The sequence below is a fragment of the Vombatus ursinus genome, unplaced genomic scaffold, assembly GCF_900497805.2.
Source record: "Vombatus ursinus unplaced genomic scaffold, bare-nosed wombat genome assembly UNPS02009824.1, whole genome shotgun sequence".
Taxonomy (NCBI): domain Eukaryota; kingdom Metazoa; phylum Chordata; class Mammalia; order Diprotodontia; family Vombatidae; genus Vombatus; species Vombatus ursinus.
The window spans coordinates 10,800,700-10,823,716 of record NW_020949602.1 but is presented as its reverse complement, the minus strand read 5'-3'; the positions used below and the strand labels follow the sequence as shown (position 1 = coordinate 10,823,716).

General features: G+C 49.2%; 1 protein-coding gene across 1 annotated transcript in view; it reads right to left on the bottom strand.

Annotated features, from left to right (window-relative positions):
* The window catches only part of ROR1 (receptor tyrosine kinase like orphan receptor 1), a 369,596-nt gene extending 349,787 nt beyond the window's left edge, over window positions 1-19,809 (bottom strand). Inside the window, exon 1 of the mRNA XM_027852854.1 lies at window positions 19,695-19,809. Within this exon, the coding sequence (XP_027708655.1) occupies window positions 19,695-19,809 (115 nt within the window). The remainder of the gene's footprint in view (window positions 1-19,694) is intronic.
* Window positions 19,810-23,017: the final 3,208 nt, after the last annotated feature.

The following is a 23,017-nucleotide window of genomic DNA, read 5'->3' as shown; positions in this document are numbered from 1 at the left end:
TGTGTGTGTGTGTGTGTGTGTGTGTGTGTGTGTGTGTGTGTGTGTGTAAGAGAAAGGCAGTGTTGGGTTGTAGCTTTCAAACAACAGGCAGACTTAATGCGCCATGCTTTATAGAAACGTTTTATTGAAAACAGACACTGTTTGTGTCTACAGTTATTTCATTTTCTACAAATGATGCTTCATCTCATCTCCCTGGCACGGTCGACCAGCAGAGCATTACATTTCTGAGAGGGGGAGAACGGCAAAAGCCCTGACAGGGATAGGGCCCCCTCGGGCTCCTTCCACTTCCGAAGTTTATCGTACCACATATTTAGAGCTGGGAGGGACCTCCTCCGAGCCCATTTTACAAATGAGGAGACTGAGTCCTGGATTAGTGAACTGGCATCATCAGATCACAGATTTAGAGCTAGAAGGAGGTTGCTAATTCCAACCTTCTTACTTTGCAGATGAGGAAAGTGAGGGTCAGAAAAGTTAAGTAACTCACTCAAGGTCATACAGCGGCTAAGTGTTGGAGGTGGGATTTGAACCCAGGTCTTTCCACCTATCAAGCAAGACCTGCTCTATCCACTAACCAGTTTGCCTCTAAGACGATACCTCTGTGGGTCTGTCCTCTTTGCCTCTTTTTCACTCTGTTACTAGCAAAGATCAGAAAATAATTATAATATATAAAATTATAATGGATCATATGAATATTACATTGCAATATAATAGACAAATATTACATTATAATATATCGCAATAGAATATGTACATATTCTATTGCAATATATTGCAATGTAATATATAAATATTATATGACAATAAATGTGATATCCATTTCTAGAGCGACTGAGGGTTTACAAAGCACTTTAGATACGTAACCTTATTGGATCCTCATTCTATAACAATAGCTGGCACTTCTTTGCTCTTGTGTAAAGAGCTGGACATATATTACTTCATTTGATCACATCCCCGTGAAGGGAGTGATGTCACCGTCCCCATTTTAAAGCTGAGAAACCTTGGCCTGGGAGACGCTGAGACTCGTCCATCCTAGAGCTGGCCTGTACCTAAGGCGGAAGTCAAACCCGCATCTTGCTGGCTCCAGAATCCAACACGCCACACTCCTCTAATGGGAGGCAGTGTAGTTCAGTGGAAAGAGGCTCTGGAGTGAGGGGACCTGGGTTCGAATCTTGTCTCTGAGGCTCGGTAACTGCACCGCCTTAGGCTTGTCACCTCACTCCCTTGGCTTTGTTTCCTCATGTCTTAAATGAGGGGGCCGGTCCCGATGACCTCAGAGGTCCCTTGGAGATCTAGGCTCCTAATAATCCTCATGTTTGAAACTCTACATTTGCTCCTGCCACCGGGCCAATTTCTGCCTTCTCACCCTGGAACATCCTTCTGCCATGTTGGCTGGTCTCCTATAGATGAGCTCCTTCTGGGCCTCCATCGTGGAATCAGGCCCAGGGCCACTTATGCTTCCTGTGCATCCAACCCTCCACACTCCACCACCTTACCTCCTCCCTGGGACCTTCTCTTCCTCTCTTCCTTTTCAGCTCCCAGAAATGTTTTGTTTTCACCCAGTGATTAGTTAGAATGTAAGCTTCTTGAAGTCAGAACTGTCTTTCTTTTTGCTTGTATTTCCATCCCTCGAGCTGAGCACAGGTCAGACACATAGTAAGCATTATATAAACATTAGCTATTACCATTACTATTAATAAGAGTTATTTTCATCCTTCGTCCTGGAATCCCCACTGCCTAGCACATTGCCCTGACATAACATGCTTTGAACTGATTAACTGGTTGATTGATGCCATCAGATTAAATAAAACTGGGAGGGCCGGTCATTGTGACACCTTCTGTAGGAAGGGAAACGAAGCAGAAGCTTGTGAAAACGAAGAAGGACAGGTAAGCAGGAGAGGGCCCATTGGGGGCTTCTTCCAGGAACCTTCCAGAGGCTACTGGGAGGATTGTTGTCAATTTAAAACTAATTTAGTGGAGGTCAAGGTGGGGAGGGGAGCTAAAGGCAAGCCTATTAATCTCCGTCAATATTTGCAGAAAAGATAAAGAAAGAGCTTCTATGCCTGTGTCAACAGGATGCTGAATGTGTCTGAGGATCATTTCCCCATTACCACTGAAGTCTCCTGAAGTGTTTGAAGAGCATGTTAGTCTAAGCAGGGACCCCCGGCCCAGCTGCGGGCCCCCAACACCTCCCACACTGAGGCTCCGAGGCCAGCATGGAGCCTCCAAACTGGGTCTTCGGTTGTTCACCGGCTTCTAAGGAGCTCTTAAAAGAAAGCATGCCCAGCCCAGCACAAAGCAGGCACACAGGTACCTATTGTGGGACTGACTGACTCAGGAGGGAGCGTGGCACAGCCCAGGCAGAGACCTGACCTCCTTCCATGTCCTCGTAGCCCAGCACCTAGCGTGCGCCTGGCACAAAGTAGGAACTCAATAATATTGACTGACTGATTGACTGATTTATGTAAGTTCCATAAAGTATCTGCCCAATTAACCCACCCTCTTTGTGGGTCTTTTACCATTCCTCCGGTACCATTTCATTCATTCAGCCAAGCAGACCCCAGGGATACAAAAACAAATGCCTTAGTGGAGAGATAGCTGGCCTCAGAGCCAGGAAGACCTGAGTTCAAGTCTCACCTCAGACATATTTAGTCTGTGTGATCCTGGGCAAGTCACATAACCCCTAAGTACTCCAGGCTTTAAAGACTAGACATTGAGGAAATGACCTGCATTGGTAGAAGGAATTTCCTCACCAGAAAACTGCCTTGACTAGTGAAAACCTAGGTCTAGACCTGATCCCCATGTGCCAAGTACCATACTTGGCTCTAGAAATACAATAACACAGCTGCACTATGCCCTGCCCTTAAGGGGTTTACATTCTAGGAGGCTAATGGGCACCACAGAAAGAGGCTGTGTTTGCAGTCAGAGGCCATACCTTCACATTCCACTCCTTGCTTAGTATTTGTCTGACTCAGTTTCCTCACCTGTCAAATGAGGGGGTCAGGCCGCCTACTCATTCCAGCTTCCAAAAACACGCACTTAGAAAGCAGAGATAGGACCCCTTCCCTGGGGCCCCTGCTCCTCCCCAGAGGGGGGTGGTGACCCCAACCCCAGAGAAGGAAGGAGGGGACAAATGAACCCAATGCAGCCCACTGGATCCTCTGTGGAAATCATATTTTTAATTTGCATCTACAACAGCAATTCCAAGCTCTATAAACAGATGCTGAGAGCGGGCAAGACCGGGCAACCCAAGAAATCAGCATCTGGGCTCCAGCCTCAGGTCAGTCACCTGCAGGGTTGAGATCAGAGACCTCGAGATGGAAGAGGCCTCGGAGACCATCCAACCCTACCCTCTCACTTTACAGATGAGGAGACTGAGGGTCAGGCAGGTTCATGAGTCAGGATCTGAACCCACATCCTCTGACTCCAAGTCTATCCAGCTCTTAGAAACTGATTAATTAGGGGGGGTGTGGGTAGAACACCTGCCCTGGAATCAGGACAACCTGAGTTCAAAACTGGCCTCAGACATTTGACACTAGCTGTGTGACCCTGGGTAAGTCACCTAACCCCAACTGCCTCCACCAAAAAAAGAGGGAACTCTGATGATGAATTTGCCAAGCCTGCTCGATGGCAGAAGCTGGCCTTCTCTCTGAGCCTCCATCCCAGAAGAAAGGCTGGCCCAGTTCTAACTCAAATCAGTCTGGCCCAGGGGGGTGCCAGAAAGAAAAGTGACCCCAGCCTGCAACCACATAGCCTTTCATTTCTTCCTTGTGAAGGCTGTTGGAAGTTAGAATGTATGTGCATACTATACTACAGGCCAGCAGCAGCCCTGTCTCTGGGCTCCCTGACCCCTGCCAATTTACACTCACATCCAGATTAGCTACATCTAATTAGCAGCATTTGTTGGGAGCTTTAAGGTTTGCAAAATGCTTTACAAATATTATCTCAACAACCCTGTGTTATTATTATCTCCATTTTACAGATGAGGAAACTGAGGCAAACAGGGTGAAGTGACTTGCCCAGGGTCACCCAGCTAGGAAGTGTCTGAGGCCAGATTTGAACTCTGGAAGATGAGTCTTCCTGACTCCAGGCCTGGTGCTCTGCCCACTATGGTGCCACCTAGGTATAGATGAGGATGCTGAGGTCCAATGACTTTTCCAAGGCCACACAGCCAGCAAGGATTCAAACTCGGCTGTCCTCCTACCGTGTTTTTCTTGGCAAAAGGGAATAGTTCAGCTGGGGAAGAGCTCTTTCCAGACCGTGCCTGTGACATGTACAACCTGTGTGGCCGTGGCCACGTCCCTTGGGCCTCGTTCTCCTCAGCTGTAAAATGAAGGGTTTGGACTAGATGCCCTCTGAGCCCCTCCCAGGTCTACAATTCTGCCCAGGCATCGAGCCCCCGAGGATCCTGGGTTAGCCCCAGAAAACCCCTCTGGTTTTCTAACGGAGAGAAGTCCAAGCACAGAGAGGGAGGGATGGAGATCACAGGGGAGGGAGTGCACCAGGGGTCTGCCTGGCTTTGGTCCAGGGCCAGACAGTATCTTATCAATCAGGCCCATTAAACCTGAAGATGGCCAAAGGCCATAGGGCCAAGAGAATACACTGGGTGACAGAGCTCTTGTCAGGTGAGAACAAGATGGAAATTAATAAAGATTAATGAAAAGTTTTACACCTTTCAAACAATCAGGTTCAAATAAGGTTCAAACAATCAACTTTACAACATCAGGATGGGGAAGGCATGGCTAGACACCAGTTTCTGTGAAAAAGATCTGGAGGTTTTAGTGGACCACAACTCCAACGAGTCAAAAGAAAGAAATTGCATCCAAAAAAGCAAACGTTATTCTGGCTGCATTCCTTAAGAAATGTAATATTTCTAGAAGAGGGGAGGCAACAGTCTTGCTGGACTCTGCCCAGGTAGAGCCACGTTTGAAATACTGAATTCAGTTCTAGGCATTACATTTTAATGAAAAGATGCCAGGGAGATGAGGGGAAAGAGGGGGAAGGGGAAAAACGAGAGGGGGAGGGGAAGAGAGCACAGGGGATAGAGGAGGGGGGGGGAGAAGAGCAAGAGAGGAGAAGAGACAGAAGGGGGAGGGGAAGGAAGAGGAGAAGGGGAAGGGGAGAGAACAGGGGGGAGGACCAGGAGGAACTGATCCCTGGGGGATATTCTCTGGGTAATGAGGCCTCTTTCAAGTCAAATTCTTGAAGAGAGTGGGGGGAGGGGAGGGAGAGGAAGGAGGCCAGAGGGATGGCCCGGGCAGGGTAGAAGATAGGCCTCCATGAGTCTCTCCAGCTGGGCCTCCCCAGCCCCAGCTACAGCTCAGACACACGCATCCCCATAGTCAAATGGAAAAACCTGGCCCCGGGCTGGGCTCACTCCCCTCCCCAGTCCTCTCTGTGCCCTCCTGGTAACAAACTGCAGCTAACATTGAGATAAATAAACAAATAAAGGATGAGTAGAATCACGAAATTCAATTTGTTACCCTCTTAAGGGACCCCCTCACTTATAGGATTTATCCCAGACTCTTTATCTTGGTACTACAGTCTAGAAAGATGGTACCACTTCTCCCTGCCAGCGCGTACATATTTTGGGTCCCGGCCTAATCTCAGGAGCAGAAATTTAGAGCTGGAAGAAACTGTGAATGAATGAATGAATGAATGAATGAATGAATGAATGAATGAATGAATGAATGAAGAGCTGAGCGCTAGGACAAAATACACAAGCGAGGCAATCCCTGGACATGACCACACCCAGACACAGCCCCCCCCCCCCATTTTGCCAAGGAGGCACCCGAGGCCAGAGCCCAGAGTTAGAGGTACAAAGTAACCAAGTCAGAATCGGAACACAAATCCTCTCCCTCAGAATGTAGCCCCACCCATGGCCCCACACCGGTCCAGTTTGCACGGTCAGTAGATGAGATACTGTTGGCTTTGCTGCACAGAGCCTGGGATTTCCATCTCCTTTAAGAACCCTTCAGCAGAAGGGGAGGGCGGACCCCACGTTGTATGCACAGTCAGCCTTCCTTGAAGGTCAGAGCCCTAAGGGTCCTCCCATGGGCTGCCTAGTACACCCTGCCCCTTCTGGCCCTGGGTTCTTCCCCTTCTCTGAGTCCTGGGCCGTGTGGGTCGTGGTCAAGGCTTTTAAATAATTGAAAGAATTGTTCCATTCCACTAGAGGTTGGTGAAGACCTAGTTTCTTTTCCATCCATGCCCGCGTGTCCCCTGAGACCCATCCCTCCTTTACAGCATTCTAAGCCTTGGCTTGGGGAAGGCGGCCCCTCCCACTTGGGAAGATCCCTAATGCTTAGAATTTTTTCCCTTGAACAAGGTGTAAATATCTGACTTTCCCAAACTTCTGACCATAGCTCCTAGTTTGTTCTCAATAAGTAATTTCTATCTCGATAACGCCCTATGTTCACCATCTACTCACACAGATACACACATGCTCTAGGATGGTAGATGCAGAGCTAGAGGGGCTCTCCGGAGTCCACCACCCCCTTCATTTTCTAGGGTGAGACTACAGACCCAACCAAGATCGCGCAGGTAACAAGTGGTAGAGTGGGATTCGAACTCATGTCCTCTGCCTCCGCCGCTAACACGATCTCCAAAAGCCGAGAGTCTGGCAGTAATAATAAGTCAACAGGTGCCCTTGTGTGTCTAAGAAATCTGGCAACAAGACCCTGAAAAAAGATCCCTCTGTCTCTCTCTGCTTCTTTTATTTCCAAGGTGGCCGAGGAGAAGGATTAATGAAAAACAGGCCGATAAAGCAGAAAATAATAAAGCAAAAAGACGGGTCTGATGACATGATGAGTCAGGGAAATCATAGATGGCACAGGTGTGCTGGAGGGGGAGGGGCCGGGGCAGGAAAAAAGAGAAGCAATTAGTTTAAAAGTATCCCTGTCATGTTAAGAGAAGGGACTCATTTCCCAAGGAGAAAAGGTGGGATGGAGTCACAGGCATCTTTCTGTTTAAAGATCTTAGTTCTGGAGCCTGAAAGAGCCTCCTCTGGGACCAACCTCCTCATTTTACATGTACAGAAACTGAGACCAAGTTACTGACATCCTCTAGGACTCACAAGCATTAAATGGCAGAGGTTAGATTCGAACCCAGGTCACCCGACTCTACCCAGCACTCTCTTCCACTATGCCTCTCACTGCTCAGGAAAGCTCTTTTTGTTTTTTAAGCACTCAATACAACATTGACTATGGGCTCTATTTCATTTACTCAGCATCCAAGGATTAAGATTAACCCTATTTGATTTTCATGGTGTTTATATAGCTCTTAGGATCAAAGATTTTGAGTTTGAAGGACATTCCAAAGAGATTTCTTCAAAAGCCAAACGATATGTCAACAAGCATTTATTAAGCACTTACTGTTTACCAAGAACTTTGCTGGGGTTAGGGCCAGTATCTTTGATGTCATTGATATAGGGAGCTCCCTCTATGAACGCAGGTCGGCACCTTCTCTCCAACCTCATCTCAGAGAACTGCCCAGAGCATTGACTGCTGAAGTGACTAGCTATGGGTCACAAGGCCACGATGTGTCAAGAGACAGGACTGGAACCCAGGTCTTCCTGACTCTGGGGCCAGCTCTCTCTCTCTACTGTGCCACACTGCCATAACCAACTGTACTAAAACTAAATCCTGGGGGGAAAAGCACACATATGTACTCAGAATGTTATCACTGCTGGGCACATAGTAGGTGCTTAATAAATGCATGTTGATGTTTGGACCTAAATATATGCGGAAATATCAACAGAATAAGTACAAGATCATTTTGGCAGGGAGGCCCTAGACGTGAGAGAGATCGGAAAAAGAAAGTAAATCAAACATTAATAAAGCGTTTACTCTGTGGGGGACACCAACTGGGGATTCCAACAAAAACTGACCCAAGGGTGTGTTCAGGGTGTAGACAAGCCAGGTTTGGGAGGAAAGGACAGCCTCCCCACCACTGGCCAACAGGCCATCTTCCCCAGCTCTCCCAATGACAGTAGCAAGTGAAGGTTTCCCTGAGGGGACGAGGGAGGATTAGGGAAATGTTATTGTCCCAGAAATAGTGGTGAAAACATCGTCCTTGGGATCTGTTTCCTGGGTTGGTGCCTCAGACCCTTAACCAGATATCATCCCTAACTCTGCTACTCACTATCTGTCTGAGCCTGAGAAAATCTCTTCATTTTTCAGAAAAATCACAGACCAGAGTTGGAAAACAACCCAGCCCGCTCCCCATCCTTCTACAGAGCCCTCCTCAACAGTCCCACAGCCTGTCCAGGCAGCCCCCTCCTCTCTGGGACATCCAGCAGACAGCTGCCTCTTTTCTTCATGTTTCCCCCCAGAGCCTTCTCCTCTCCAGGCTCCACATCCCCCATTCCTCCAACTGATTCTCACCTGGTGAGATCAGTACTCAGCCTCCCCTCCCTCTGCTCGGTAGGAGTTTCAGGTATGTAATTAGAAAGGCTGGCAAGATTCTAGCTCGCTGCTTGTCCCATTATATGGACCTTACTCACATTTCCTAATGTGTAAAACAAGCAGGTTGGATCGGGTGATCTCCAGGGGCCCAGTAGTTCTAACGCCTACCATCCCAGATACTTCAAATTTTCCACCACGCCCCTCCCTCACTCCCCACTGGCCTGCTGCAGGGATGGAGAAGCACAGGAAAGCTGCTTTTATCAGAGTAGCCCTCACAGGTCCTGGGAGGCCGGAGGGACCCCGGAGCTCTTACATATGCTCAGATCTGCTCTAGGCTACAGTGAATCCGGGGGCTTGGCAGGGGCCTGCCTGAATCTGTCTCTGTCTCTGTCTCCGTCTCTCTCTTGTCTCCCCCCCTCCTCTCTCTCTTTCTCTCTCTCTTCTCTCCCTCTCTTTCTCTGTCTCTCCCCCCGCCCCCGTTCTCTCTCTGTCTTTCTCTCTGTCTCTCTCTCTCTCCCCATTCACATTCTACCTATGATTCAAGACACAGTTTAATCTCCAACTTTTTTCAGGAAGCATTTGGCTACTCCAGCCTACTCTGATTTCCCACTCCCCTGAAATCCCTTTACTGTTATCATCACCTTGTTAAGCACTGAATTGGCCTTTAATTATTCCCCAGAATTACAGAATTTGCGGGTCAGACAGGATCTCAAGGTCCATAATTAGTCATCCCCAATATAACACCAACAAGTGGTCATCTACCCTCTGGCTGAAGACCGTCAACGAGGGGAGACCCCACAGCCTCAAGAGGCAGCCCATTCCCTTTGGCCACAGCCGTTCTTGTTAGGAAGTCGTCCCTCCCTCTCCTCCCCACCCCTTCCCGGACATCAAGCCGAATTGACTTCTTTGCAATTTCTATCCATTGTCCCTGGTTCCATCCTCTGGGTCCAAGCAGCCTAGTCACTACTACACATGACCAACCTTCAGATACTTGAAGATGACCATCGTGTTCCTCTGAGGCTTCTCCTCTCCGGGTTTAACATCCCCGGTTCCTTCCCCTATTTCCTGGGTGTTTATTTTCCCTCCCAACTAGATAAATTCCAGGAAGGTGGCAACCTGGCCTTTTGAGAGCTATGGTTAGCAAAGCATTACAGAAGAAGGTCCCACGTGGGGAGGAAGCATGCAGGTGTGGGAAAGGGCACCAGTGGTCCTGGCTGTGCTGAGGCTGAACACGGCCAACATGTTTAAAGAGAGAAGTCAGGCATTTGGTGCATTAAGGTGGAGTAAGACCGGTCCCTTATCGTTCTAATGACACAGGAGCTTCAGGGAGCGAGACCAAGAAGAAGGGAGGTGGAAATGAGGGAAAACCCTCACTGCAGGGACTCTGGGTGGCTGCATTGTTCCCAGTCCCCAGGTATTTTCCCTCCTGTGCCCCAGTTTGTCTTGTATCAGTAAATAAACATTTATTAAGAGCTTACTACACATCAGACACTGGAAAGGCAAGGAAAGGCAAAGACAAGGTCTCTGACCTCAAGAAGCTTACAATCTAAAGGACGGAGGTAATTTCTACAAGACTGGTAAATGAAGAAAATATGAGAGGAGAAGAGGGGGACAGACTGGGACAGGTGTGCCGCCCAAGGTGGGAATGGAGTCCATGTGGCTGGATAGCAGAGTGGTGGGTTCTGTGTGTTTCATGTGCATCCATAGAAATGTTGCGGACCTGAACTGTCCCCCTCCCCTCATTGGGCCCAGTGCAGTTAGCATCCTGGCAGAGTGAGTCTGGGATGAGTCTGTACCTCACATGGTAGGCGCCTGGCCAATTCCTTCTGATACCATTCCCTTCTTCTCAGAAGCTAGAAACACAGCATATGTTATTTGTTTGTTTTCTAATCCCCCCACGGTGCCTAGCATAGAGTTAGGCACAGAGACTCAACGTTGGAGGACGATTGTGTCGTAGGATGGAATGAACACTGGCTTCAGTGTTCCACAAGGACGGGAATTCAAATCTTGTCTCTGACTTTGGCCAAATCTCTGAATATCTCTTACCCTCATTTTCATCATAATATAAAATGAGGGGATTGGACAAAGTCCCCTCCAGCTACGAGTCTATAAAGGGCCAACAAAGGCTTTAGTATTTCATCCTGAGGTCAACCCCAGAGCCACAGAAGCTTCTCCAGCAAAAGAGTGGCATGGTCAGAGCCACTGAAATACTGAAGAACATAGAAAGAACTAGTATTGAAATAGATGTGGGGGAAGCTAGGTGTCTCAATAGAGCCAGGTGTGAGAAGACTAGAAAGGCAGAAGGGCCTAGGTCATGAAAGGCATTGAATGCCAAGCTGAGGGTTTTCTGTTTGATCCTAGAGGCAATAGGGATCCATGGGAGTTTACTGAGCAGGGGGTGACATGGTCAGAGCTACGCTTTAGGAGAACCACTAAGCTGAGGGGAGGATGTCAGAGTTGAAACTTCTCCTGTCTTAGCTTTTTTCTACCATGAATCCCTTTGGCAGTCTGGTGAAGCCCATGACCCTCTTCTCTGAATAATGTCAATAAACCAGACAAAAGAAACCAATTATACTGCAATATAGTTATTAGAATGTTAAAAATAAAAAAAAGTTTGAGAACCCCAGGTGAAAATCCCCTCTAAGAAACCCCAGCTTCAAGGCTGCCTTAAGATCCTTGACTCAGGGCTGGGCATGGTCTTTGATGACACCTCATCCAACGCCATCATTTGACAGATGAGGAAACTGAGTCTCCAGCACATTGAATGACCTGCTCGAGGCCCAGAGGGTTGGGTCTGGAGTCACTGAATCTCAGAGCTTGGAAGGGAAAAGGGACCTCGGCTGCCATCTTGTCCAACCCAAACACCAAGAAATCTCTACTCTAGCACTAACTCTGCCACCTGCTAGCTGGGAAGCCTTGGGCCAGTCCCTTCTCTCTGTGCCTCCGTTTCCCCTTCTGTAAAATGAAGAGGGTGGGGCAGATGGCCTCCAAGATCCCTTCAGCTCTAAATTTATGGTCTGGTTCTCTTTTTGCCCCATCCTTCTTCCTCTCTAGAAAACCCCGGCCCCCTAACACAGGCCCAAGGAACATCTGGTAACTGCTTCTGCCCCTTCTGCAACCAAACCCTAACAAGCCCACAATCTAATTCCTTCAGCAAATCAAACAGGACTGGTTCTTACCATTGACACAGCCTGACTGTTCAAGCTTGCTCCCCCATCCCACTCACAGAACCAAGCAGACCCAAGGGCTAATGGGGGCCTTGGCCTTGTTTTTCCTACTCAGAATTTTTAAATGACTAACAGAGCACCTCAGGATTCTTTCCTGCAGACATTACCCTTTCCCTTTCAAGTTGTACTCAGTAAGATTATTTGGACACTGGGACTGAGACGGTCAGGTTTCAAATGAGGTCCTTGCAATGTAACATTCCCCAATGAGAATTCTGGAATTACACCAGGAGGGGGGGTGCCCTTCACCAAACAGTTTGAAGTTCTGAAAAAGCCTTTGTTTGAAGACTCCGCAAAGCTAAGCCTGGAATCTCCCATCCTCAGTCCCAGCTCTGCTGACCTGGGTCCCACTTTGCACCAGAGAGAGGGAAGAGGAGAGCCCTTGTTGTTAGGGCTTCACTCCCGAGTTTGAAGCGTCCCTCCGAGGTACCCCAAGGTCAGAGTCCTATGACAGCCCAGCGTGGAAACCTCAGGCCTGTCTCCTCCTGCAAGGGCCCTTTCCAGCTGGGCTCAGGGATTATCAATGAACACAGTGTGCAGGGGGCAGGGGGTGGGACCCAAGTCTTCATTTCAACAACTGTTCTGTGGACTGTCTTTCACATCTATGTTGCACATGCCAGATTTCAAACATCTGCATGGACAAATACATTTTGAAAGTGATAATAATCTATATGAGGGTACTGGACTAGAGTTTGCAATGGGCCTTTCTAACTCTGTTCTAGCATCTTGTGGTCTAAACACGGCCCCTTTCAGCTCCAACATTCAGTGTTCTCTGTTCTACTAATCTATATTCCGTCATCCTTTCCAGCTTTCACTGTCTATTATTCTATGAAAAAGGAAAGAAATAGGTGGTCATGCAGCCATGCTAACCATTATAAGAGTTCCGTTTCAGTGTTTAGTCATGGTTCTCAGATCAAAACTCCAGAGAACCCTACTTTGATGCTTCATAGTTACTTTTTAAGCATATAAGCCCCCTTCCCACCATGGAAGCCCCAGGTACTCTCCCTTTGCCTCTCTATTCATGGGAGATGGGGTGTGCAATTGACCATCTCTGCCAAGATCAGCCCATTCCATTACCTGCCTCTCTTCTCTGTAGGTTGGGACCATGGGGGCCAGGGCCATTGGGACAGGAGGTGCTAGGGGAGGGTCGAGGAAGGGAAGGGACTCAGGTGTTAAAAGCATCACAAGGACAGAGCATCCGGACACATTTCCCTGCATTATGAAAATAAATGAATGCCCCAATTAGCCCATTCCTAAAACCAGAGACCCCAACTAGGCTTATTATAACAAAGAGAGAGTCTTTTACTGCTGTTTATTTTTATTTTGTATTCGTTAGCTTTTTAGATATTCCTGGCATGCAAGTCCAGCTCTCTCACAAGCAGCTGCATTTAGTTAAGAATTTTTTCTTCTTCTTCTCCTTCTTCAACTCAGGCCTCAGAATCAGAGCCTGGGAAGACCATTCATTTATCTACATATGTCTAAAGAGCAGTGTCTCCAGACACAGCTCTGGAAAAGCTTAGTGTTTGTATAGGAATACCTCGTTGCTGCTGTCTGGTTTGCCAACCAAGTATTTATTAACATCCTACTATGTTACTATGGTGCCTGGCACACAGTAGGCATTTAATAAATGTTGGTTGACCGTATGCAAAGCACAGTGCTAGTTTGAGCCAAGGCTGGGCCCAAACCAAGTAATCATTTATACTGAACAACAAGAAGAGATCAAAATAAGACAGAACGGCTGGTGGAAATCGTGCTGGACCTGGAGGCCAAGGCCTAAGTTCAAACCCAGCCTCTGATACTTACCACGCAGGTGGCCTTGGGCATAACCTCAGCTTTAGTTTACTCATCTGTAAAAAATGAGGATGATGATAATGACGCATGCTTGCCCACTCCTGACAGAAAAGTGATAGACTCGGGGCGCAGAATGACACATGTAGGGGGGCACAAGGCCAATGGGAGAATTTATTTTGCTTGCCTATGCATATTTGTCCTAAGGATTTGGCTTTTTTTCCCCCAGTGGTGAGAGTGGAAGGGAGGGAAAGGGAAAGAAAATCAACGTTTGTTCATTGAAAACTAAAATTCAGTTTTGAAAAATGAGGCGGTTGGACTAGGGCCTCAAGGCCACGTGTGGCCCTCTAGGTCCTCAAGTTCAGCATTTTGACTGAATCCACACTTTGTTGTTCTGTGAAGTTTGGATTCAGTCAAAGGGTTGCACTTGAGGACCCAGAGGACCTCGAGGCCAAAGGTCCCCCACCCCTGGATTAGCCAGTCTCTCAGGTCCCTTCCAGCTCTTAATCTAAGATCTAAGATGTTCTAGTTCCACAAGGAACAACATTTATGAAGCACTTTACCGCTTGTAAAGCTTTTTCCATGAATTATTTCATTTGATCTTCAAAACTTCAAAAATGGGTAGGCTATTTGACAGCAAGGACGCTGATGCTAAGGGAGATTAAGTAATTTTCCTGTGTTCACACAGCCAGTAAGCATCAGAAGCAGGATTCGAACCCAGGTCCTAGAGACTGCCAAGCCCAGAGCTCCAGCCACCAAGCCCTTCTGCCTGTCATACAACTTGGATCATGACCCAAAACACCCATCAATCCACCAGACATCCACACAGACCTCACCCCTCTTTGGAAAGGGTGGGCAGGCAGTTCTCAGAGCTGTTCAAAGTCATGGCTCATTCTAAACAAATGCTAACCGCTCCGGGCCCTCCAAGCTAGCAGTAAATAGGAGATAATCGTTGGACAGCAACTCCCAAGGGCTAGCTCAAGGAACGTCTGGGGGACTGGGGATCTGTCTTGTGCAGCCTCGAAGGGAGGAAAGGTCCCTTCACAGCCCCTGGAAGCTGGGGAGGAAAGCCCCTCTCTGACTCACACCTAAAGAGAAAGCCCAAAGGATACCCGGTCTCTCGGGACTTCTAATGCTTTAGGGAGGGGGCAGTGATGCTGATTCTGATTCTTTGGATGCTTTGGAAGGAGAGCTGGGGAGGGGGGTGTCAGAGGGCTCAGGTTCCAATCCCAAGTCATTTCTCTAGGCCTCACTTTCCTCATCTGTAAAAAGGGGAGACTGGGCTCCATGGTCACACACACACACACACACACACACACACGCCAGCAACAACAACAGCTCCCAGTTTGTGATTCTGATCTATGAATCCTTGGCTCAGAAATACGGATGCAACACTGGTCAGCTGCACCTCCTCCTTCCACCAGCCCACCCACCCACCCAAGATACTGATCTGCCTGCAGGAGGAGAAGCAGAAAATGGAAGGAGAAAAGGTTAGGCTGCTCTAAGCTCTAAGAGATTCCTCCAGTAATCTAAGCCCCTTTCTAGAGAACCCAAAGGAATAAACGCCCAGAGAAGAGGCCTGGGAGGGCCCCATCCTGCCTTGTCTCCCACACATTCACTGGGAACCAAGGGGCAGTCACTCTAGGGTCCATCTGGCCGGACTGGCCTTTTTGTGGTTTCTCACACCATCCCCCAAGGCTGGACTGCCCTCCCTGCTCCACTCCATCTCTTCGAAGTCCGTTTAAGGTTCAGCTCAAAAAACCTCTCTCCTGAGGCTCTTCCTGATACCAACAGTAGGCCCCACCCGCAAAAAAACCACTTTGCATTAATTTTGTATATTTCTCACATAGTTTATAAGAAGCAGGGAGGCAGCCAGGCAGACTGAAGAGAGAGCCAGCCTCAAGTCAGAAAGATCTGTGTTCAAGTCCTCCCACCAATACAAATTGGCTGCATGACCCTAGGCAAATCATTCACACTCTCAGGATTGGTTCTCAATAACTCTCTAAGACCAGAAGGTGCCAGCCTGCCTCGGTAGAGGAAGTCTCTTCTATCAATGAAGTCATAGGTAGTCTAATCCTTATCCCTCATTTATTTTTTAAATACATTTGATTGATATTTTGGGGGCTTTCCCATCTCCTAAATTTCCTTCTGTATCCCTCTACCTTCTCTCTTCCTTCTCCCTCTAGGACATGTGTACATTTTGTCTCCTCTTAACCTGGGGTGTGTGAACCTGTTTTTAATTTTAGGATGAGTATATTTCAGTATGATTGATTTCCTTTATAATCCTATGTGTTTTATTTTATGAATTTAAAAACACAATTCTGAGAAGGGGTCCACAGGCTTCAACAAACCCCACTTCAGCAGCGCTCTCACACCTCAGAAAGGTTGAGTTTAGGGCTCAAAAGCAGGCAGCCAGAAAGGGAAAGTTCAAATTTTTCCAGAGGTGTCCAGGACATAAAAAAGGTTAAGAATCTCTGATCTATGAAACGTAAAGACACCAAACAGAGATAGAGACAGACAGACAGAGGAGACACAGACAGAGAGAGACAGAGATGAATGCGTTTGTGGACACAATACACTCTGAGTCCTCTGTACTGCATAGAATATGGCTGCCACACAGGCTCCAAAGACTGGTGATTTGTTTGGATTTTTTTTAAAGTAAAAGCCATGATTGCATTTTGAACTAAAGGATTCAGGCCACATTCCCATTATGATGGTTCTTCCTCTTTTCTAGGAATCTATGCATCATTAAGTGAAGGCAAAGGGAAAATTTGTATAGACCCTCCCCCATTTCATCCCTTCCCACCACCACTACCCAAAAAAGTATTGTTTCTGAAGTCACTTTTCACCAAACTAGTAAGGAAAGCCTTTCCCCAGAATTATAATTCAAGCCCTCTAGGAATTCTGACGACATGGAATTTGTCTCCTACCACCACATAGGCCCCCAAAAGACTCACACAAAGGCTGATTGCTCAACCAGTCCCCCAGAAACCTGGCCAGAACCTAGCAGAAGCAGATCACCTATAAGAGCAGCCCCCGAATCATCCAAAGTGGGGCCAGAGCTCCCAGGAGCCTCAGGTCACGTCCCTTTCCAAAGCGACCATGTCTGCAAGCAGCTGCTTTTCCCCAGGCTGGCTCATTGGAGATATTCAGGACAAGGCAAACCGCGTTGGGGCAGGCTGGCACCTCAGAGCTTTCTCCCTGCAGGGAATTCCTGCATTAAGGAGAAATCCTGGATCCTAGCAAGATACAGGAAGGCCAGACCCTCAGGGGGCTTGTCATCTGATAGGAGGTAGTCCAGGCTGCCAGTTAAGAAGCCGGAAGAAAGCCTGTGAAGGTAGAGAGCTACAACCTACCTGGGGAAGAGGGGGGCAGGGTAGGAATCTGCCTGTAGATACACAAATGCAGTCAAACCCCATCTCAGCAGCAGTGCGACTCCTCAGAAAGGCTGAATTTAAGGCTCAGAACCAAACAGCTAGAAAAGTAAAGTTAACATGTAGGAGACCTCCAGATGACACCATTTTACAAAAGGAAGGGGACCTGTGAAATGCTGAGTATTACAATATAAAGATGTAAATAAATTGAGCAGTTATGGCCTTAAGCTGATTTTGTGAGTCACTGGCTGGGTTACCGTAGGAACCCAAGCTTAAACACGGGACAGGAAACTAGGAGAGAGCTTTGAACACTCACAGAAATGAAGACACAAAACAAGCAATTCAAACCGTATTGGAGGGAAGAGGGACAGGCAACTTTTCTTTGAAAACCTCGACCAGCACAAAGACCATGAAGGATTCAGTCTCTCCTGAGAATGTGGAGGCCCCCTAGGCACAGGATTATTGAACACACAGCTCTTTGGAAGGAGACTCAGATGTAATTGGGGGTGAAATGTACCCCTTCTAACCCCTGCACTCAGTGGACATACATACACCCAGGCAAAGTGAAATGGCTAGAAATGAGCCAAACCAATTATCTAGTTAATCAAGTTACCCACCCCCCTCCCTTTCCCAAACCTGTCTTCACCTGAAATAGCCAAATAATGCACAGTAAAAATAATCCAGGCGGTGTGGGGCTGTGGAGAGTACTTAATTTGGAATCAGAGGACCTGAGTTCAAATCTTGTCCATCATTTACTTACCTTGTCATAACCTCCTTGGACCTCAGTTTCCTTATCTGTAAAATGAGGGGTTTAGACTAAATGGTTCCTTCCAGCTGTAGATTTAGGATCCCGTTCTTTGAGGTCAATTCCTTCGTTCTCCAGATGAGGAAACAGAGGCCCAGAGGGTGAAGTGAATGATCCACCATCACACAGAATGACAGAGACGGGATCTGAACCCAGGGCCTCTGATTCTACTCTACCAAGATGCTTTGACACACATCCCTGGGTCCTGTTGTGTCCACACTAGATAAAAGATGAATGATATTTTTTAATCTACCCCCCTCCCATATCCCCATATTCCTAAATTACAGCACTGATAAAATGATTTTCCCTAACCTTCAAATTTGGAACCCGAAACAGTCTCAGTCCCACCAGGAACAATGGATGACCCTGAAGGAGTGTTCCGGAATCATCCCCCCAAAACCCAAACCTGGACAGATGGAAGTGTGTCTCAAACACCAGTCTTCAGTTACATCCAACTTCCACTATGGGCAGGAGAAGGCCTATTCTTAGAAATCCTTTAAAAAGAAGCTCCCAGACACAGAGAGACATGCTTTCTTACTCAGGATTCCAATTCTTTCCCCAAACCTCATGGGTCTACCCGGCGCTGATCGGGACCCCAGCCGGCCCTTCTCCAGAGCAAAAGCACTCACTATCTAGGGAGAAATGAAAGATGCACGATAAAGGACTTCTCAACTTAGCAGGGAGGAATGGGAGGGAAGGAAGAAAAGAGGGAGGGAAGGAGGGAGACAGAATCAGAAAGGGAAGAAGAGGAGGAGGAGGAGGAGGAGGAGGAGGAGGGAGAGAGAGAGAAAGAGAGAGAGAGAGAGAGAGAGAGAGAGAGAGAGAGAGAGAGAGAGAGAGAGAGAAAGAGGAAAGGGAGGAGGGAGAGGGCCTCCCTATACTGAATGCACGTTAAAAGTGAAGCTCCAGACCCCAGGGGCCTTTAATCAACTTTTCCCCCTCCGACCTCGAAAGAATGACTCGGTTGTACCCTCGGGAGAAGCCCAAATCTTCCCCCCTCTCACTCTTATTGTGTCCCCAGCACAGACAGAGAGCGGGACGATTGAAAGCTTCCCGCAGGGAAGGTAACATGCCTGGCCCCTCTTATTAGTTTTTCTCTAACTGTTGCGATTGTCTTTCGAGATTACCCAAATCAAGGATGCAAGAGTTGACTGGCTGCCTTTCTCTCTCTCCCATAACCCCGGGCCACCACACTTGGGGTGGGGGGGAAGAGGGAGGACGCTCTCCCGACGCTGGGGAGCAGCGCCAGCTCAGGCCGAATAGTTTGGAGGGAGAAAAAAAAAAAAGTAAAATTAAGAGGAGGAAGAAGGATGAGAGACGAGAAGTGGGGGCGCCCAGGCAGTGACGGACAAATACACACGATTATCTCCGAGCTCAGTCCCGGGAAGGAAGGGGTCGGGCGGGAGCTATGGGGCGGGACGGGTGCGAACGGCCTAAGGCTGGGACTGGGGGAGTCGCGAAGTCACAGTGGCCAAAACAAAAACCCACTCCCCCCCCCCCCAAGTCCCCAGCGTCTTTCTCCCAGAGTCCATTTCTTTCGGGACAGCTCATGGACTTCACTTACAGGGAAGGGGAGGGAAAAGCCAGGAAAATGTGGAGTCAGGGGGCTCGGGTTCACACACAAACACACACACACACACACACAGAGTGAACCGCCACCCCCCCATCCCATCAGCGTTTCCTGCCGCTGATGACAGCTGCTGATTTCAACCAGAAGAAGACCCCTACTCCCACCCCAGCCCGCCAAGGCTCGGGCGGGGGGTCCCCAGGCGCGAATCAGTGCCTTCCTAAGCCTCAGCGGAATCTCATTTCGGGACCATTGAAGCCCCGAAGACTCAGGGGCCATTCTCAGGTGGGGCAGAGGTGGGGGTGGGGAGGAAGGCAGCCTAGCTGGGGAGGGAAGGAATGAGCTTTCCGAGTCAACCCTGTACACCGAATCGCCCAAGCCTCCCCCCCTCCAGCCCGCAGCGTGTCGGCGGTGTCCCCGGCTCCGAGGCAGTCCGTCCGGCGGGCTGCGTGGAGGAGGCGGCGGCAGGCTGCCCGCCCCGACCCCATCCCGTCCTGCCGGCCCCCAGCAGTCCGGCCCGCGGCCGCCTCTTACCTTGGGCTGCTCCTCGGCTGGCCAGCAGGATGGCGCCGTGCAGGACGAGCAGCGGGAGCGCCCGGGGCCAGCGGGCGGCCGCCCCGCGCCTCTGGCCGCAGCCGGCCCGGGGCATTCCTCCTCTTCTCTTCGGGCGGCGCTCCCGGCACGTCCAGCAGGCTCGCCCCGAGGCCCCGGCGGCCGCCTCTCGGGGGCTCGCTCTCCGCGGCCGCCCGGGCGCACGCAAGCACGCCCCGGGGCTGGCGGTTCCCTTTGTCCTGCTCGCTCTCCGCCTGCCTGCCCGCCTGCTTCGGGCTCCCCCGGGCTCCTTCCTTCCCCTGTCTCCCCTTTGGCCCCGCTGGCCCCGGGGCGATCTGGCCGGCCCTGGCGGCCGCCCCCACTCTTGGCCTTGGCAGCCCGGCGCCGCTCGGGCTCGGGAGCTCGGGAGCTCGGGAGCTCGGGAGCCGGGGGGCTCGGGGGCCGGGGGGCTCGGGGCCGGAGCCAAGGGCCGGCGGGCGGCGGGCGGCGGCGACGGCGGGGGCGGCTCTCCCTGCCCGCGTCTCCTCCTCTGCCTCTCTCGCTCTCAGCCTCCCCAACTTGTCACTTTCCAAGTCTTCAGCAAAGCGCCCGAGCGCGCCTTGACCAATAGCCCTAGTGGCCGGCCCACCGGCGCCCTCCGCTGGCGGCTCCCGGGACCGGCCAACTCCCCAGCAAGGCTCGGCGCCCACCCCGCCCCCAGAACCCCCCCCCCACACACCACCGTTTATATTCCAAGGATGCATGCAAGGTAAGAGCCATCACTTAGAGAGCGCTTTAGGCGTTTGCAAAGCGCTTTACCTGTGCTGCTCATTTACCTGTGAAGTAGGTGCAAGTCCCTCGTTCCGCTCTGGCCTTGAACCCATGAGCTCTAAAGCCCCCTTTCAACTCTCAAAATCCTGTGATCCTGAGGTTTCCTCCAGGAAACTGAGGCCAAGAGAGGTTACGGGATTTGCCTGGGGTTCCACCGATAGAAAGTGTCTGAGACAGGATTCCAACCCTCTCATTTCCCCAAAGTCGCACAGCCTGTAAGTGTTAGAGGGAGGCCAGCTAGTGTGGAGGGGGGCTTTGAATCATCTGCAGAGGCTGGGCTAAGATGCTGCCTCCCCCACCTCCCAGTGTGGCCAGGAACAAGTCACTTGCTTTCTCTGGGACTTAATTTCCTCAACTGCCAAATGCTGATTGAAAACAGAAAAAAAAGAAAAAAAAACTTGCATTATCTACCTCACAGGATTGAAGAAAGCACTTCAGAAACCTTTAACTGGGATGGAAATATGAATCATTATATTTATAGCAGGATTTTGGCTCCAGGTCCAATTCCAGTGTTCCTTCCTGAACGATATTTTAGTCCTTGGGGTCAGGAACCTTTGAAGAGACAAGAGCCATTTTGTAATATTATTAGATCGTAACTTTTCAATATTAACAGTATATCATACACATGCATGCATGTATGTATATATCACATATGTATGTATGTATTTCAACAAGCATTTTTAAGCATTTACTGTGTATCAAATACTGTGCTAAGACTAGCTAGGGATACAAAGAAAAAAAAAACCAGGCCCTGCCTCAAGGAGCTTATACTCTGGTTATTACATAGAAAATGCATGCAAAGTAGGTAGGAAACAGCCCAAGAAGAGAAGACATGGGTAACCTCCAAAGGAAGGCTCTTCAACTGAGCCTAGAAAACCCCAGGGATTTTAAGAGGGAGAGGTGAGGAAGGGAGGCATTCTGGGTCGGCCCCGGTAGTGCAATGGCCAGGAGGTGGGAGATGGGGGATGGTAAATGGAACAGCACTTAGGCTAATATGACTGGATGTCATAGTTGGTAGAAGAGGAAAGGAAGGCGGAGACCAGGTTGTGCAGAGATTCAAATGCCAAATAGCAGACATTATATTTGGTCCTTGGGGTAACAAGGGGCCATTGAATTGATGTAAGACTAGTTACAGTCTGGCAGCTTCCAGCCTCCAGTGTGAGCATTTACACCTCAGAAATCAGTAAATGCTCCAAATCAGGCTTTGATTTATTGCTTTGTTAATTGTCTAGACTTTAGAAAGAGATGGAGAAAATGTTAATGCAGATTAAGTTTAAAAGTGTGTCATTTTGGGAGGAAAAAATTTGTGTTTTGTTTTGTTTCCCCAATGAGCTGGTTGTTAAACATTTACCAGCACATCTCTCCTTTATACCAACCTCACCTGTACTGGCTTATACATTCTATTTTGTTTATTAAAGTTAATAGGATGGAGCCTGGCACCATGACACTGGGCTCAAATCCCTGCTTCTGGAGAGGTTAAGGCTGGTCTATCCCTCTGGCTCCCCAGCTCTAAACAGAAGTGAGCTGAGCTAATCTATCTTCCCAATTGTCAATTCAGCATCAATGTGGTGAGGCCCTGAGATGGGGGACAGGGCCACCTGGCTGCCTTCGAAGACCACCCGAGTCTGCCCCAGACAGGGCAGGTTAGAGCTTCTGTGCGTGGGATGGAGGCCACGGGTGGCAGCTGTCCTTCCAGCCTGGGACAGATCTGGAGACTCAGTCTCAAAACAACAAAAAAGAGTTGATACAATTTAACCAAATATTAATTATCTATAGTCTCTAAAGGCTTTACTTTAAACATGTCTTGGGAGGGCTCTGAAGAACCGCAACCAGCTTTTCTTATCAGCCTATTAATTAGCAGGATGAGTTTATCAGATTAATTAACTGGCACCTTGGAAAGAAGGGGTCCTCGGCACATAGAGTTTAAACAGGAAGGAACCTTAGCTTCTCATCTGAAGCATCCAAAATTGTAGCATAGTCAGAAAGCCTGGTTTAAACTCCAGCTGTCCTGCTTATTACTGATGTGACCCTAGGCAAGAAAGACATAGCCACTTTGGCCTCCCTTGTCTCCTCCACCAAATGAGGGGGTTAGACTAGCTGACCTCTGGGCCCTTCTAGCTCTAAAGCAAAGATTTTGTATTTTACAGATGAGGAAACTGAGGCTCAGAGAGTTCTGCCTTAACTGAGCCCCAGGTCACTCGGAGAGTGAGGCTCTGAGGCAGGATTCACACAGGTTATTATTCACGACTCTCATGGCAGCCTGAGGGCAGGAGAGTGGGAGTCCCAGGGGCGTTTCTGCCAGGCCTGATAAGGATCAAAAGGCTGGCCCATCCACCATCGGCGAAGACTCCTGGCCTTGGCCTTGGCCTCAGCCGTGGCTGCCCTGTTTCTCCACACTGTTTGAGCCTCTCTTTCCAGCACTTCCCGCCCCAGCTCTCCAGCTCAGGGCTAGCCTTGGGCTTGTCTGTAACACCTCCCAATCAGGTGTCAAACAA